The 17,703-nt window shown below is 37.5% G+C and overlaps 1 protein-coding gene across 3 annotated transcripts in view; it reads left to right on the top strand.

Annotated features, from left to right (window-relative positions):
- LOC140212458 (triple functional domain protein) overlaps positions 1-17,703 on the top strand; it is a 341,882-nt gene that overhangs the window by 265,126 nt on the left and 59,053 nt on the right. For all 3 annotated transcript variants that reach the window (XM_072283275.1, XM_072283276.1, XM_072283277.1), the window contains exons 35-38: positions 10,313-10,608; positions 13,452-13,622; positions 14,840-14,935; positions 16,296-16,450. In XM_072283275.1, the coding sequence (XP_072139376.1) occupies positions 10,313-10,608; positions 13,452-13,622; positions 14,840-14,935; positions 16,296-16,450 (718 nt within the window). The remainder of the gene's footprint in view (positions 1-10,312; positions 10,609-13,451; positions 13,623-14,839; positions 14,936-16,295; positions 16,451-17,703) is intronic.

Here is a 17,703-nt window from a genome sequence, read left to right on the forward strand (position 1 = left end):
AATTTAAGTGTAGTTTCTGCTTTCTTGAGTCCTAAAGGAGTGAAGGTACTGATAAACCATATACTTTACAATTCTGAAATTGCTATAACTGGGAGGCTTCTTTCAAATGAAAATATAATAAACTCATCCTGTTCACAAGCATTAATCTTATATTTTCTTTTAATTGAGCAAACTATACAAGCTTTATGATCTGTTAACTGGCTTGAGGAAATATAGCTTGTGCTTTGCTCTTCCTCTAGGATATTTGCCAGTTCTCTGTTAATCCCCCTTATGGGAAAATTAAAATGTGCCCAATTACTTCATGCTCACTTGAGAAGTGCAGTTTGGCAACTTTTTCTGCAGTAGTAATTGAAGAACTACACTGGAAGGGCAGACCTCAAAAATGTAAGGTGAGGACAAGCTGATCTGCCCAGAAAAGAAGTGATCTTGTATCTGCCTGGATGATAAATTTGCTGTTATTCTGCTGTATTCCACTGTGGCATTTTTTTTACAAGCAGAAGTGTTTCACAGCTGTATTTTGTAGTTTTATTACAATTGTGTCGTGAATTATTTCTCCAGTGTTTTAAAGCTAAATTCCCAAAAGCTAAATTACCAATTACCACTTTATTTTTTCTGATTTCCAACACTGGAGAAGAATTTCCAAAAAATACATTTAACCACTTATATATACACATGGAAAAATTGCAATTGTATTTTATACATGTTTGATTTAGAAGTATGTAACTCATGTTTTATTAACATATTTAAGTTTGTATGCCATTATGATTTATTAGCTGATAGAAGAGGTCTGTTTTTTGTTTTTCACAGTAAAATATTTGGAGTTGCGAATGCAGTCCTCATGTGGTGTTAAAAAGTTCTGGAATCCCTTGTAATAAAAAGAGAATGTGACCCACTCAGTCACTGTAGACAAGTTGCCAGATTGTAAAGATTGGGAGTATAACAGTTTATTTGCTCGGCCATTAATCTAGAGGCCTGGTCTAATTGTCCAGAGACACAAGTTCAAATTCTACAAGACAGCTGGAGAATTTAACTTCATTCAATTCTCTGGGAATAAAAGCAACTTTATTGGTAACTGTGACCATCAAGTTGCCATTTAAAAACATGTGTGCTTCACAAATATCTTTCAGGAAAGGAAATCTACTCTTTTACTCAGCTATGACTGAAATAGGCACTGGTTTCTAACTAGGTAGTGGTAGCCACCTGATCCAACACTCATAAGCCTTCTTCCAAGCCTTTGGAAATGTGTGTGTGAATTAGGAGAGCACTTCCACATATCAGTTAAGTTCCAGCCTGACATATTGTCACAGAAAAATATCTTTAAAAAACAGTCCTGAGCCCTCCATCAAGATTCCTGCTCCACACCTGAAGTAGCAGTCAGCACCTCTGGTGGTGAAACAGTGCTTTACAGTCAAAAGGGGTGGACACTGGGAGTCATCCACAGCTCCCAGATCCCACAAAGACTCTGAACATCAGCAACACACACAAAAAGTGCTGGTGAATGCAGCAGGCCAGGCAGCATCTACGGGAAGAGGTACAGTCGATGTTTCGGGCCGGGACCCTTCGTCAGGACTAACTGAAAGAAGAGATAGTAAGACATTTGAAAGTGGGGGGGGGGGGAGATCCAAAGTGATAGGAGAAGACAGGAGGGGAGGGGTGGATCTAAGAGGTTGGGTATACAGGTGTCCCCCCCCCCCCCCCTTTTTTGGACGTTCGCTTTACGAAACCTCACTGTTACGAAAGACCTACATTAGTTCCCTGTTTTTGCTAACAGAAGGTGTTTTCACTGTTACGAAAAAAATCAGCGCGCGTCTCGAGCAGCCACTCTCCCCCAGATTCGGAACTGCATTCTAGCCGGCATTGCTTAAACACGTGCCTGTGAGCAGCCGTTTGCAGGATGAGGTCTAAGGTATCAGAAAAGCCTGAAAGAGCTCGTAAGGGTGTTACACTTAGCGTAAAACTAGACGTAATTAAGCGTTTCGATCGTGGTGAACGAAGTAAGGACAAAGTGAGTTTGGCTTGTGGAAGTTGACGAAGATGATGTTGAAGAGGTTTTGGCATCTCATGACCAAGAACTGATAGATAAAGAGCTGATGCAATTGGAAGAGGAAAGGATAACAATCGAAACCGAATGCAGTAGCGAACGGACTGAAAGTGAAGTCGTCCAGGAACTGAACGTGAAGCAACTGCATGAGATTTTCGCTGCAGTGATAAAGTACGACTTTAATTTTGAAAGGGTACGTCAGTTTAGAGCATATTTGCAAGATGGTTTGAGTCCTTGCAAAGAACTGTATGATCTAAAAATGCGCGAGGCTAAGCAGTCAAGCATACTGACATTTTTCAAGCTTTCCACATCAGTCACAGCAGATGACGAACCTCGACCTTCAACATCGAGGCAGTCATAGAAAAAGATGACATGCCTGCCCTGATGGAAACAGATGACACCCCAGTGTCCCACCACCCCAACCCCCGGGCCACGGACAGATACCAATTCGCGAAGAATGCAGCGGTGGCCGGAACGCACCCAGCACATCTTTAAGAAAAAAGCCAAAATAAACAAGCTAATTAATTATGTGCCACCCGGCATGTAAATGTCGGCCCAGATCAGAGGCGACGTAATCGGCAATCGCCTCTGATCTGGGCCGACAATTACGTGCCGGGCGGCACCTGATTAATTAGCTTGTTTATTTTGGCTTTTTTCTTAAAGATGTGCTGGGTGCGTCCCAGCTACCGCTGTACTCCTGCATGCTTCACGGATCAGCATCGGTTCGCTGCCCGGAGAGTGGGGGCTACTGCACCACCCCATCCTCCGACGACTCAGCCTAACACACACCATCATCAGTGTGCTCAATGTCTTCCCGATTCCCATAAGTGATACTACTCTGTACATACATTATTTCTACATTATATCGGCTGTGTATTTTTACGTGTTATTTGGTATGATTTGGCAGCTTCATAGCTTAAAGGTTACTGGAGAGAGTGTTTTTGCCAACAGCACATGCGTGAGATTTTCTGCCGAGAGCGCTTTTGCCGTGTTTTTGCCGATGGCACTTGTGCTGTGTTTCTGCCAAGAGCGCTTGCGTGAGATTTTCGCTACGGAGAACAGTGCGGCAATGATTGTAGAAAAGTATTTCTACTTTATATAGGCTGTGTATTTATCTAATCATTCCTGCTTTTACTATATGTTACTGTTATTTTAGGTTTTATGTGTTATTTGGCATGATTTGGTAGGTTATTTTTGGGTCCGCGAACGCTCACAAATTTTTCCCATATAAGTTAATGGTAACTGCTTCTTCGCTTTACGACATTCTGGCTTACGAACCGTTTCATAGGAACGCTGTACCTTTGGATGGCGGGGGAAACCTGCAGTGAGAAACTTTTTCCTCATCACGATCCATCAGCCACCTTTGACTGATAAGTCACTACTTTTCCATATTAAATAGCACTGAGCTGTAAGGCCATCAAATGTATTAAGTCTTTTTTCTAAATCAAAACTGCGATATGTATCATTTAAAAAATATTAATGAAACAAAATCCAGAAGGGGAGGGGAGAACCAAAGGTGGAATAAAAGTGAAATTAAATGGCGGAATAGTAGTGTAGCAGATAGCGTAATGCTCTTACAGCACCAGATCCGGTGTTGGTTGCAAGGAATTTGTACGTTTTCCCCATGACCGCGTCGGTTTCCTCTGGTGCTCCGGTTTCCCCTCATATTCCAAAGGCTTGCTAGAAAGGCCTGTTACCGTGCTGTATCACTAAATGAAAGTTAAATAAATGACAAAGGGATTATTGAGCAAGGTGTTAAATAAAGAACAAAAGGTTATTTTACGAGGTATAAATGCAGACTAATTGCCTGAAGTTACCACAGGAGTGTGGAGCAAGAACTGAAAATATGCAATAAAATATCAGAGCTCCTAATGTTCTGGAAATTATTCAATTCCTTTTGAGTCTGGAAGGCAATAATGTGCCAGTTGAGAAGATGAGGTGTGGTTCCTTAAATTCATATTGAGATTCACTGGATCAGTGAAGATGGGTGCCGTTAGAATGGGAGTGATCTTTTTGACAGGGCACGTTATAGCTCTTGGGTCATGGCATTAAGTATAATTTCAAGTAACCAACCTTTAAAGTTTCTGTCATTCTGTTGAAGTATCAGTAACCTAGTTCTCTCTCCTTCTGAGTTCATCCAGCAATCCCTTTTAGATTTACAGCAAATGCAGTATTGTACATTCCACTGTTCCAGCATTGTTTTATCTCTTCTCTCCTATTTACATCTTTCAGACAGGCCAGCTGTGATTAACAAACTCTCTCAGCTGGCAGCACCACTTCACTTGTGTCATTCAGTCCCTTTTAAGTCTCCACCCTTTTACAGCTGTTTCCTTGGTTCTCTTCACCCCTTCTTCCCTGCAACTTAAAGCATTGTTTTTCCAACTTTCCTGAGATCTAATCAAAGATCATTTCAATGAAACGTTCACTCTGTTCCACAAATACACCCTGATCTCTTGAATATTCCAGCATTTACTCTTTTCTTTTATTCCTTGCTTTATTTATCTTGTGCAATAGATTCACATGTCATTGGTGGCTTTGTTTGAAGTAACTGCACAACTTTAAGTCTTTCTTTATTCACTGGTGTTTTAAGTTGTGTGGTTTATGGTTTCATTCACTACTGAGTTACTTCCTTTCTTTTCATTTCCATTTTCTTCCCTTTACTTTTTTTCTTTCCTTTACTTTTTTTCTTTATTAAGTTATCAGTTCAGTTCCAAAATGCCTTTATCATTTGAAATGTGAAAAAAAGACAGCAAATCACTAACACTGCTTAAAGGGCAATAATTAATTGATATGGTATGACATAAGTGATTTGTTAATATATCATTTTGATGAAAGTCTGTCCGAGAGGCCACTCTAGGTCATTGTTAGATTTCCCTTTGTTGAAAAAAAGAATCGTCTCACAATAAGGAAGCATGCTATTTATTCTTCCATGTCATTCCAAAGATGTTTTAAATACCATGTGATGAACAATTTAGATTAAAACACAGCTGTCATTCATGTAAATGCAAAAAAAAACAATATGGTCCTTTGTTACATTTGGAAGAATTGCACCATATGTGATATATGAGGTTATTTTTCCATTTGAAAGCTAATGTAATTAATCAGTGTTATGCCATTTATGCTGATACCTGATAATATGTACTTTGCTTTCTAATCAAGTTCAAGTTTAAGTTTATTGTCATCTGACTGTACATAAATACAACCAAACAAAACAACGTTTCTCTGGACTACGGTGTACCCAGAAAACAGATATTGCACACAGCACGTAAAACAAAATATTATCACATATCAGTTAATAAAATATAATTCAAAGTGCATGGCACAGATAAACAGTAAACAGTGCAATAAACAGCTCACTGTCCTAGCGACAAGAACTCAGTGGTAGTAGGGTATTCATTAGTCTGAAGCCTGAGGAAAGAAGCAATTTTCCAGTCTGGCAGTCCTGTATCTCCTTCCTGACAGTAGTGGGTCAGAGAAATTGTGGGTTGGATGGTAGGGATCCTCAAACAATGCAATTATGAAGATGGAGATGTTACTAGAGATTGATAATGGTAACCTAAGTAATCTTGCAGCTGAATCCTGGGAATACACATGTAGCAGATCAGTTATTAATAGAAATTGAAACTGCTTTTTACAAAGAAAAAAAGGAAACCTTTTTAAAGTAACATTTAAAGTGCAGAAAATGTCAGATGGCTTTATCTTGAGCTTTAGTTTTACACTTGTGGTCTTTGTATATAATTCATGGTCACTTTATGTACATACAGTCAATCAATGTATATAAGCTATCTTTTGTATTTATATTTATTTTGTATTTTTATTGTTGTGTTCTTTGTCTTTCTGTTTTTTGTGCTGCATCGGATCCGGAGTAACACTTATTTTGTTTTCCTTTAAACTTGTGAATTAGAAGTTACATAAATCTTAAATTTGGAAGCAGTACAGAAATTGTGGGAATGAAAGGGAAAGCTGGACCAGACATGGCATTACATGATCTCTGCCTGTGGCACTAAACTTCTAAAGTAACACTAGTTACTGAGACATACGGCACTTTCAAATTAAATATTAAATTGTTTTTAAGAAAATAAAACAACTACTTGTTGGATAAGCAGGGAAAGAACAGAGAAAGCTTTAGAATAAATGTTGGAAACTGAACAGATTTCCTTTCAGGATTTAATGCTCTGTTAATGATATCTAATGTAACATTATAGCAAACTATGAAGTCCATTTTAATCTTATGCTACTTAGGACAAATGATCTGTTTCTTTTTTAATTTTGCTTGTTACCGAATGAAACATTTGTAATTATATTTCTTTAACCATGATTACCTGTATCTTAAATCATTTCTAGTAAAAGGAGAACAAAATGTTGAACTCAAAGTGCTGGATATAGGTTCAATCCTGACCTCGGATGCTGCTGTGTGGAATTTGCACGTTCTTCCTGTGACAGCATAGATTTTACCTTGGGTGCTGTGGTTGCCTCCCATATCCCAAAGGTGTACAGATGGTAGGTTAATTGGCCCCTAGTTTGTAAGTGAATGGTAGAACCTGGTAGGAACTGATAAGAATGCGAGGAGAATAAAATATGTGATTAATGGCAGATGCAAATATGTGGTTGATGGTCAGTATAAGCTTGGTGGGTAAAAAGACTTAGTTTTTGTACTGTACCTAAGAGCATGTGATGCATTTATGGAGGTTATAAGACTATTATTTAATTATCTTAGGAACATAGATTTTATGTAACACTATATTTCTCCTGAAATATTTGTAAAACATATCAATAAATAAAATCCGATTGAGGTTCTGTAAATTTAACTGGCAAAAAAATTATAGGATTTGTTTCACACGAATAGAAAATCCCCTTGATCCTTGGGGACTAAAATTGGAGTTCACTGTTATGAAGTATATGAAGTATTAAAAATTTTAGAAGCTTTATCTCACATTTCTCAAGCATTTGTTTGCTGGCTGACCAAAGCTGAATCATTGAATAATGCCATAATTGGCATATGAATGAACTGCATGGTAACTGAGGCATTTAGCATTGTATTTTCTCAGAAGGAACCCTTTGGTCTGCAACTTGTAGCTGAAATGCCAATGAAGCTATCTACACATACATTATTAATATGCACTTTTTGCTGTTTTGGTGATAGCAAGTGCACGGGAAAATTGGGGAAAACGGAAGTGCTCTTATTATTGCTTCTCCATTGCACAGTTGCAGTCTTCAGCGAGATCTTCACACGGAAGTTGTGATTAGTTATAAACTTTACCTTTCAATGCACTATTTTTGCACCTTAGTGAAAGGATTTGCTCTTGTTCAATCAACACAAACTGGGTTTTGAACCATATGTTAGGTCATAGTTTCTCCTGAGCAATTTCACTGGCCTTAACTTTTATGTGAAGTCTCATCCCCTTAGAAATTTTTAAATAGTCTGATTTTTAAAATCTCTTATGATATTTCAGCTTTTCCTTTGCTCTGGGTGCATGTCCTAGTATTTGTTTCTCATGCATTCAGAATTGTTATTTTTTTGTTTTATGCTGTGCTGTCCGGCAGAATTCTTCAATGTGATTAATGCCCCAAGTAGTATTACATGCCACAGATCTCTTACCAATGTCATCATATTGAAAGACACATCTAAATAGAGGAGATCCTCAATCTAGAGCACTGCTGAATCTTATGGCTTCCCTTTTCCAAGTCAGCTAACTGCTATATTTTCCTTCTTTTATTTTTCTCATCTTCATTTTTTCTTATATAGTTGTTGTCATTGACTGGGATACAACTGTCCTCTTATTCAATGTGGTTGTTTCGGTATTTCATCACCCCGCCACCCGCCTCACAAAAACATTACTCAAAAGGTAATGGCGGCAATGCTGATACAACACTCTTAGCCCTTGAACTGGCTACATCTCAATCATTTACAATTCAAGCAAGAGGAATGTTGCTCAGATCTTCACACACACGGTTTGCGTGCCTTGTAGAAATACAGACAAATGTTAGCCATGTCTCATATTTTTAACCTAAACAATCTGTTTGCTTCCACGCTCTGCATGTTGGCAGAGAATTTTTAAAGTAAGTGAAAGCTTACTGGAGTTCAAATGTGATGAATAAGCAATTACTATGTTAATTGATTGTGTTCAGGTACAGTGCAAGTTATGATTAAGGTTAGGTGTTTTCATGTTCTTCAGTTTGCATAAGTACTCCGTTGAGATGATGTGATCAGTGTTCAAGATATTAAAATTTGCAGCATATGTGGACTTTGTGTGAACCATGACTTCATCAAATTAAAGCTTAAGCACTGACAAACCAGATGTGGAAGGGAGGCAACACTCATGGCTGTGGAACTTATTTTCCCACCCTCATTTCACTTAAACAGGCCCAGCTGTATGTTGTCACTGAATCCCCGGAGCTTATGCTGCAGCCGCAACTGGAAACCAGGCATGAAAGTACAAATAAAATAGATGTCTTTTACTATCTGTATAAATTGGTTGTGGAATTAAGCACCAAGTAAGTTCAGGGTCTTTATTAACAGACCAAGAAACTTACAAAGGAATATGTGTAACTGCTTATGAATAATTTGGTTTTGAATACTTGAGGAAATATTTCGAGCAAGCAGTAAGAAAGAAACTTATAAATAAAGTATCACTTTTAACTGTTTACATTTCGGTCCAAGCAGATGTTTAGATATGGTGATCTTCAGGATTAGTTTCAAATAGGAAAAATTTTATTTAAAAATAAATCAGTGGTGTTGGAATTATCCAGCAAATCAAATGTGTTCCTTCTACAGTGATATTCCTGTCAACCTTCCTTGTAAATTTGTGCACCTGGTGATTATTCGTATTTTTTAAAAGTAATACGATCAAGCAGCAAGATATATTACAGAACTAAATGTATTCTTTTTTTCTGTGTGGGAATGAAAAACGAGGAGCATCCAGACAGTATAATGAATGAACTCTCCCAATAGGGATGGAAGTAAAATCACTCTTGCAAATGAAAACAGAATTTCAAATCTGTACAGGTTAATAAATGCCTGGGGAAGAATGGAATGGTTAGCATTGTAACCTTTCCTATGTTCAGACGTTGGTTAGTTTTCTGTGAGATTCACTTTCCAGCTTTTATAATGACAAAATGAACAAAACTTTCTTTCCAACTGTGTAATTCAGTTTCTTATATTCCGTCCCTCAACCAGTGGATCATTCTGGCTTCTATTACGGTATTCTTAAAAAGCTTCAGTCATTCCTGTTGAGACTGAAGAGAAAGACAAATTTCCCCTTCCTTTCCAGTCCTGATGAAAGCTGTCTTGTCCAAATTGTGGACTGTTTACTCCTCTCCGTAGATGTTGCCGGACTTGCTGAATTCCTCCAGCATTTTGTGTATGTTACTCTGAATAACTATTGCACAGTTTTCAAAAAAATCTAATCTCTATCTTGTATATTGATAAGGACAAGCTGACAAGCTTGTGCTATGTGATATGTTGACAAGCTGATCAGGAAAATCATGGGACGATACCAATCCACTCCATAATTATTGCATAGGACAGTCATGGTTGCTCATAAAGTTGCATTAGCTCTCTTGAAATATGAAAGAAATGCCACCAATACAGTCGGTACAAAAACACAACACAACAAAATGGCCCCCACTTGTTCTATGTGAATTAGAATGTCAAGAATACCATCTTTGTTGAAGTAAACAGATGTGAATGCAGTGCATGCCTCTACTGTGATAAACTGAGATTCTCTGTCAGTAGTGACTTGAATAAAGATGTGCGATAATGTATACTTTCATGAACATGCACATAATTATTTTGTTGTGAACTATTTATTCATCCAATATGTCACATAGCACAAACAACAGTGAATCAAATAAATGATTGAATTCCAGCTTATCCTTTGTAAAACCTTATTGTTCTATTTTTTTCTTTAGCCAGAGGGTGGTGAATCTGTGAAATTCATTGCCACAGATGACCGTGGATGCTAAATCATTAGGTATATTTAAAGCAGAGGGTGATAGGTTCTGGATTAGCAAGGGCATCAAAGATTATGAGAAGGAAGCAAGAGAATGGAATTGAGAGGGAAGTAACTAAGTCAGCCATGATTGAATGGCAGACTTGATGGGCTGAATGGCCTAATTCTGCTCCTATATCTTACGATAATCTTATGGAAGTTCTACTAGTCAGTGTAATCTGCTCAGTAATAGAGAAGTGTCGAATGTAAACTTGGCGTTTCCTATAGAAAATATTCCAGTGTCCTGAGGATCTTTACCATTTATGTTTTTCTTTCTTAGATTCGCTCTCAGTGTCCAGCAACGATGCAAGTCCTCCTGCCTCAGTGACCTCACTTCAGCCGCACTCTGTAAGTACAACACAAAGTTCGCCAGGACCAAAACGCCCAGGTAATACTCTGAGGAAGTGGCTCACAAGCCCCGTAAGGCGACTCAGCAGTGGAAAAGCAGACGGCCATGTTAAGAAACTGGCTCACAAGCACAAGAAGAGCAGGGATGTCCGGAAAAGTGCTGATGTCGGAGCTCAGAAGGACTCAGATGAGAATGCAGCTACACCCCAGGAAGAAACCGTGGATGAGGCGAGTGGCTAAAATTCAACCAATTTTCATTTTTGGCATTTGAGAGCAATGACAAATACCCAGAATATCAAAAAGTCAGTGTTTCCAAAGCTGTCAAAATATTTTGTACATGTGTTTTACCTAGCCTCAGTAACATAAGGAATGAACTAGGTTGTATAGCCCCTTAAGTCTGATAACATCAGGTCACAACTAATCTGTGAGTGAAGTCAATTTATCATTTTGAATTCCAGTTACACTTCCCATCATATTTTCAGTTACTTAATATAAAAGCAAGCAGCCGTTACCTATTTTGATTATTTTCTGTACAAATGTTGATATTTTAAAATCTTATGTATTGGGACCTTCCTGGGTCATCACTCCTTTTGTTTTTTGACCATTTAGAAAGCTCTCAGTCCTGACCTCCTTGATGCAAGGTGGCTGAATACAAATATACCAAACTTAAATATATCAAAAATCCATTTGTCACTGCTGTGCGCATTCACAATCTTTAAAAAAAGCACCAAACTTTGGAGCTGGGGTAGGTCATTTGGCGCCCTCAAACCTGCCCTGCTAGGATCATGACCAGTTGCCTTGATTTAATTTTCCTGCTCAACCCACATATTCTTTGGTTTCTTTAATATCCAGCAGTCCATTAATCCATCAGTGTCCCAGTCTTCACAGCGCCTGGGGTAGAGGATGCCAGAAACTCATCACCCGTTGATGCGTATTTGAATAATTGGGACCTAAGCACTGATTCCTGAAGTACCCCAGTATTCACAACTAGCCAATCTGAGAAGAATGTTTTTTTCTATTTTGTTTTCTATTATCCTACTCTCAATCCATACTGCTATATTACCCCACTCCATGTACAGAAACCCTTTTGCTGTATAAAGTCTTATCAAAATCTTCTTGAAAATGTAAATGTGCTCCCTTATCTACTTGACAAAGAACTCCAGTTGCTTAGTTAAACATGAATTTTCTTCCATACATCCAGTTTGATCTTGTTCAGTCATACTATTTTTGAATATCTTGATATCAAATCCTACATCCTAGTTTCTAGCATTTCTTTACTACCAGTGTTAAACTAAACAGGTCAGAAGATTTTCAGGGTCTCCCTTTGTTAATTAGCGTTATACTCAACAGTCTGCAGGAACCATTCAAGAATCTGTCGAGTTTTAGAAGATGATCAAAGCATCTGCTGTTCCTAATGCCACTTCATTCCAAATTCTAGGATGTAGATCATCAGAGCCTTGGGATTTATCAAATTTCAAACTCAGTAATTTCTCTAATAGTATGTTATACTAATACTGATTTCTTTTCTTTTCCCCATTTGCACTGGACCCTCGGTTCTCCAGTATTTCTGGGAAGTTTTCTGTGGCTTCCTCGATGAAGAGAGACACAAAGTATTTGTTTAATTCCTCTGCCATTTCATTATGTCCCATTATAAATTCTCCATTCTGTGTCTGTAAGGGATCTACATGTACCCTTGTTGTCTTTTCACTTTTGCATATCTAGAGAAGCTCCTTGTCTGTTTTTGTTTATTGCTAGTTTACTCTTGTAATCTATTTAACTCTTGATCATCATTTGCTGGATTCTAAAATGCTCCCAGTTATCAGTCTTTTTCCTTTTCCTGACAACATTATTTGTAATATTTTGTTTAATAATTTAACTCTTCTATTCCTATTGTTGTACAGCCAATTTTGGATTTTACTGTCAATCCAAACAGCCAAGGCATTTATAACTACAGGGAATGGTTGTACACCTGAATGAATCCTTGCAGGTCCTTAAATAACACTTTTTCATGAATTAAAAGAACTTGCAGTATACTCTTATTAGGGCATAAGCGATGCTTTTAACTACTCAGGAAATTGAGGTGCACACTATCTAGTCCTGAGGACATGATACTTATTATCCCCTTCATTTTTCTCATTGTTGATATTTTGTACATGATTGTTAACTCCCTTAAAACTTGGTATTAATTTTCTAAGGTTTATGTTCTCTGCAGTGAATACAGATTATAACCAATCATTCCACATATCTGCCTTTTCATTTACATTTACAGTTTTAACAGAGTTTATTTTTTAAGCAGCATACACAAAATGTTGGAGGAACTCAGCACGTCAGGCAGCATCTACAAAAAAGAGTACAGTCAATGTTTCGGGGTGAGACCCCTTTTCAGGACTGAGAAGGAAGTGGGGGAGGTGACAGAATAAAAGGTAGTTTGCACTATTCCTGACCTTTGCTTCTCTCTGCTCCTCACCTGTACGGTTTCACATAGCCCCCAATTCCCTGATCTTTCAAAAGGGTTCACATTCCTCTGTGAAATGAAAATCTTACCCATTTCAGGTTTAAGATGCAAAGAGTATGTTTAAAACGAATTATTACATTTAGAGATGGAGGAGATAAAATTTAGGTATCAAGGTGTAGATTCTTTAATGAAAATAACAAGGTAAGTCAGAGATAATAAGTTTTAAAGTGCAGCAGAATCCAGCAATGGTGTAGATCCTTCATGACTCCAAAACAGGAACTAATAAAAGAAACAAAGAATTCCAATTTTCTCCATTAAAATTGGAACATGCCAGTGCTTACACAACTGGAAACATATGTAGGAACTTGCAGCTTTAATTGTCAGAAATTCATATTGGACATGCACTCAGCATGTTGTGCTTTGCTTTTGAAATGAGGTCCTATTGGTCAATGGAACTGAATTTCAGAAATGGAATACAATACATTAAGGTTGTTGTATTGCACACTTACCATGACCAATTCAAGGATGAATCCCTTCCTGCTTTCATTAATTATCACACTAACCAGGTTTACCTCTGAGCCTGGTTTTTATTGGTATTGATTTTATTTTTCCACAGAGACAACGGAATGAAGGGCTCAGCAGTGGAACTCTGTCAAAATCATCATCTTCAGGAATGCAGAGCTGTGGGGAAGAAGAAGGTGAGGAGGGGGCAGACGCTGTGCCTCTTCCCCCTCCAATGGCAATTCAGCAACACAGTCTTCTCCAGCCGGATTCACAGGATGACAAGGTAAGAATCACATCCAAATATAACCAACAAAAGGATAATTGTAGCATTTCTGAGGTAAACCTGTCAGACAGTTAAACCTTTGATGTATTGATCTTTAACAACAGAAGCATAACAATTGGAAAAAGGTCTTTTGATTCTTTTTTTCGTTTAGGTGAACACATAGCAGAATTCTTGACCACATCACAAGGAATTTCCCATCAGACTTCTAGTTGTCAACTTAAAGTAGCAATCATTCAGCTTGAAACTGCTTTCATGCAATGAAAGATGATATTATTTTCATCGCATGTAGAACTGAAATTTCAATCAGTAGTTTTGACTTTCACTATTGCCTAATTATTTAACAATTTGCTTAAAGCTTTACTGTAATATGTATTTATTGAAGAATGTTTAATTTGTGGTAACATATCACTTGAAGTCTGTCATTAATGTGGAAAAACAAATAACTTGTATGCTGTAACTAATTGGTTTGTTTTCTCTTTTTTAAATGTACTCTTCTCACAGCATTATGTTGATTTATGTTCTGTCTCTGTATTCTCTCAGTTCCCTTATCTTTCCATTTAAATCATTATGCTTCCTCTGTCTTGGCATTTCTGTTGAATTGTTTTACTTGTTCCTAAACCACTTTGGCTAAATTTTGTGTGAAGCTTGCTGTTTGCAAGGTTCAATTTAACTATATCAATCTTTTTTTTTAATTTAAAAAAAGGATTAAAATTGAAAGTTGTTTGTTGTGCTTAACAAACCTCCTGTTTCACAAATATCTTTTGTTATTATAAGTCACCATGTGAAAATTAAGTCTGTTGTGCACCTAATGGTACATGAAACACCTAAAAAGCATGTACTGATAGTTTACTCTGATTGGCCAAGTGTCCCTACCCAGAAATCCTTATTGTTGGTTCCCACAATATTCTGCAATTTTATACAACTAGACATAAGTTGACGTCAGATTGCTTTTGAGGCCAGAGATCTCCTAAATTCCTGCAGTCCTGGTCTGGGAACAAATCCATACATCCGAATGTACTTTGAGGATGCCTCAGAAATGGTGAGCCTTGTCCCCTTTAAAAAGAAAAGTAAACTCAACAATAGATTTGTAGAAATGGCTGGATATCCTTTATTGACTTTTGATAGCATTTTGGTAATGTTTCTTTTACTTTAACTGACCAAAGCAGTTGTTCCAAAAGAGACATTATTCCTTTAATGAACTTTCTCTCCTCTCTCAGACATCCTCACGCTTATCTGTACGTCCCACAAGTTCAGAGACACCTAGTGCTGCAGAGCTCGTTAGTGCTATTGAAGAGCTTGTGAAAAGTAAAATGGTAAGAGGGAATGCCCATTTATTGACATCATTTAAAATTAATTCAGCTTCTCTTTGATACTTTACTTATAATGTTTATTTCTACAATATATACCTTATTTCTATAAGTAAGAATCCCCACAAAGTTGGGAATCAGTTTGGAAGTGAAGTACAAGTATATTTATATTTTTAGTGACAATGACCTTTCAGGGAAATGGAACAGATTTTTTAATGTTCAGCCCCCAATGTACCTTCAAACACAGTTCCTGATTGAGCATAACCAGACATGTGACTCTAATAATATGCTTTCACCCTGACCATAAGGTTGGATAAATTTTTGCATTGTAGGGGAATTAAGGGTTATGGGGAAAAGGCAGGTAGGTGATTAGATGGCCAGATCAGCCATGATCTTATTGAATGGCAGAGCAGGCTCGACCGGCCAGATGGCCGACTTCTGTTCCTATTTCTTATGTTCTTTTAAGTTCTGTATTTCCTGTGCAGATTATTCTTATGACTGCTGAGTGTATTTGTCCAGTTTAGCAGCTTCCTCCAGATAAATAAGAATTGGAGTGCTATGCTCCTATGCCCACGACTGATTAGTCAGTGTTGGATTCAAATTCAGGCATTATTGAAAAGGTAACCAGGACAATGAGTTCACAACATTCTGTAGGAAGTTGTAAACTCAGTCAGCTCCATTATGGACAAGAGGTACCCCAAGGAGCAAATCCTCAAAAAGGTGGCATTCATTATTGAGGACTCCCAGCACTCAGATTATACCCTCTTTTCGTTGCTACGCTCAGGGAGGAAGGACAGGAGCCTGAAGACACACACTCAATGATTCAAGAATAACTTCTTCCCCTCTGCCATCAGATATCTGAATGGACATTGAACTTACGAACACTACCTCACTACTTCTTTTTCTCTCTTTTTCTACTACTTATTTAACTTGTATATATTTTATTTTTATATGTATATACTGTAATTTACAGTTCTTTAAATTAAGTATTGCTTTGTATTGCTGCCACATTACAAATTTCATGACATAGGCTAGTGATACTAAACCTGATCTTGATTCTGGTGACTGACTTGTGTCCAATAATTCTTCGCTGCTGGGTTGTAATGCTAGAACCCCCTTCATGCTAGTACTACTATGCAGCCTTCATCAACGTTTAAGAAGGCCCACCATTACCTTCTAAGCATCAGTTAAACAAGAGCAATAGGTAAATACTTTACTTGGATCATCTACATTCAAAACAATCATGTATTAGAAGTTTTAAATAAATGAACAATAACCCAACAGATTATTGGAATTTAATTTTCTTTTATATTACAATTACTAAAATATGTTTTTTCTTTCTTATGCATCTAATAAAAACTTGCAGGCACTGGAGGACCGTCCAACATCCCTCTCTGTTGATCAGGCAGATAGCAGCAGTCCATCTTTCAACCCATCTGATAACTCTTTGCTCTGTACTTCCTCCTCCTCTCCTATTGATGAAATGGAAGAAAGGAAATCTAGTTCCCTGAAGAGGCGCCAGTAAGTCACTCATCCATTAACAGCAAAGTGTCTTTCATTTACTTCAAATTAGCAAAATATTTCAGTGAAGTTTTCTTCAAATTATATTTAATGTTGACAAGATTTGTAGTTTCCTGGTATGTTTAATTGTAGATGAATTTTGTAATCAACGTACGATTATTAATACAATAATGCAACAATAAATATAAATATTTTATAATTTACCATTGTAATAATATAATACAATTAACATAATTAACAATACTAATATTGTATTATATACTATGTATATGTACTGTATATGTATACATAGACAATCCTTTGTTTAACTGAAGAACAAATTATGTATTTAAGTGAAATGCAGGACAAATTATAACACTACAGTACTATAAAATTGTGTATTAGTCTCTACTAGTTATCGATGTAGGAATTCATCCAGTGTACACAATGAACAGACAGCTAGTGTGATTGCATCCTCCAAATCTTCATTTTCATTACAGCATTCAAGATGCTTTATCGACACCTTCAAATTCTTTGTAGTGCCTAACTTGTTGAAGTAGTGAAGTAGTCATTTCATTTTCATGCCATTTCTTGCATCTCCCAGCCTGAATGCTTGACACTGCAGTGAATAAAATAGTTTGGAGTTGTCTTACTGCTTATTCCTCAGCAACCATCAGTAGCAGAAATCACTGCTTTTTGAACACAAACACATGCGACTGAAGCTATTTAAAAACTGTTCGCTCTAAGCACAATGTAACGTCTAATGGCCATACAAGTGCATTATTCTGACGTTAATTAGAACCTGTTCAGCAAGTCTCCAAGCCCAATTAAGCAGCATAGTGTCCCAGATAAACAAAGGGAACCCTGGCTATTTTCCTGATTAGTTTTTGTTCTTTAGGAGTTGTTCCAAATAAGCGGCTGCCCTGATTAACTGATGGCCCAATTAACCAGAATCCACTGTATATTCTGTATATATTTATCTGTTCGTCTATCCATCCCAAGCTGTGATTTACAATATGGGCTACATTTCAAAATATTTATCACAGCCCAGAATTATTCATTAAATTAGTTCTTACTTAGCCTCCGTAACTTCCGCCATCTCCAATAGGATTCCACCACCAAGCATATCTTTCCCTCACCCTCCATTTTCGGCTTTCCACAGGGAACCCCCCCCCCCCCCCTTCATGACTCCCTTGTCCATTGGTCCCACCTCACTGATCTCCCTCCTGGTACCGATCCTTGCAAGCAGAACAAGTGCCATACCTGCCCCTACA

Source organism: Mobula birostris, chromosome 19 (assembly GCF_030028105.1).
Source record: "Mobula birostris isolate sMobBir1 chromosome 19, sMobBir1.hap1, whole genome shotgun sequence".
Taxonomy (NCBI): domain Eukaryota; kingdom Metazoa; phylum Chordata; class Chondrichthyes; order Myliobatiformes; family Myliobatidae; genus Mobula; species Mobula birostris.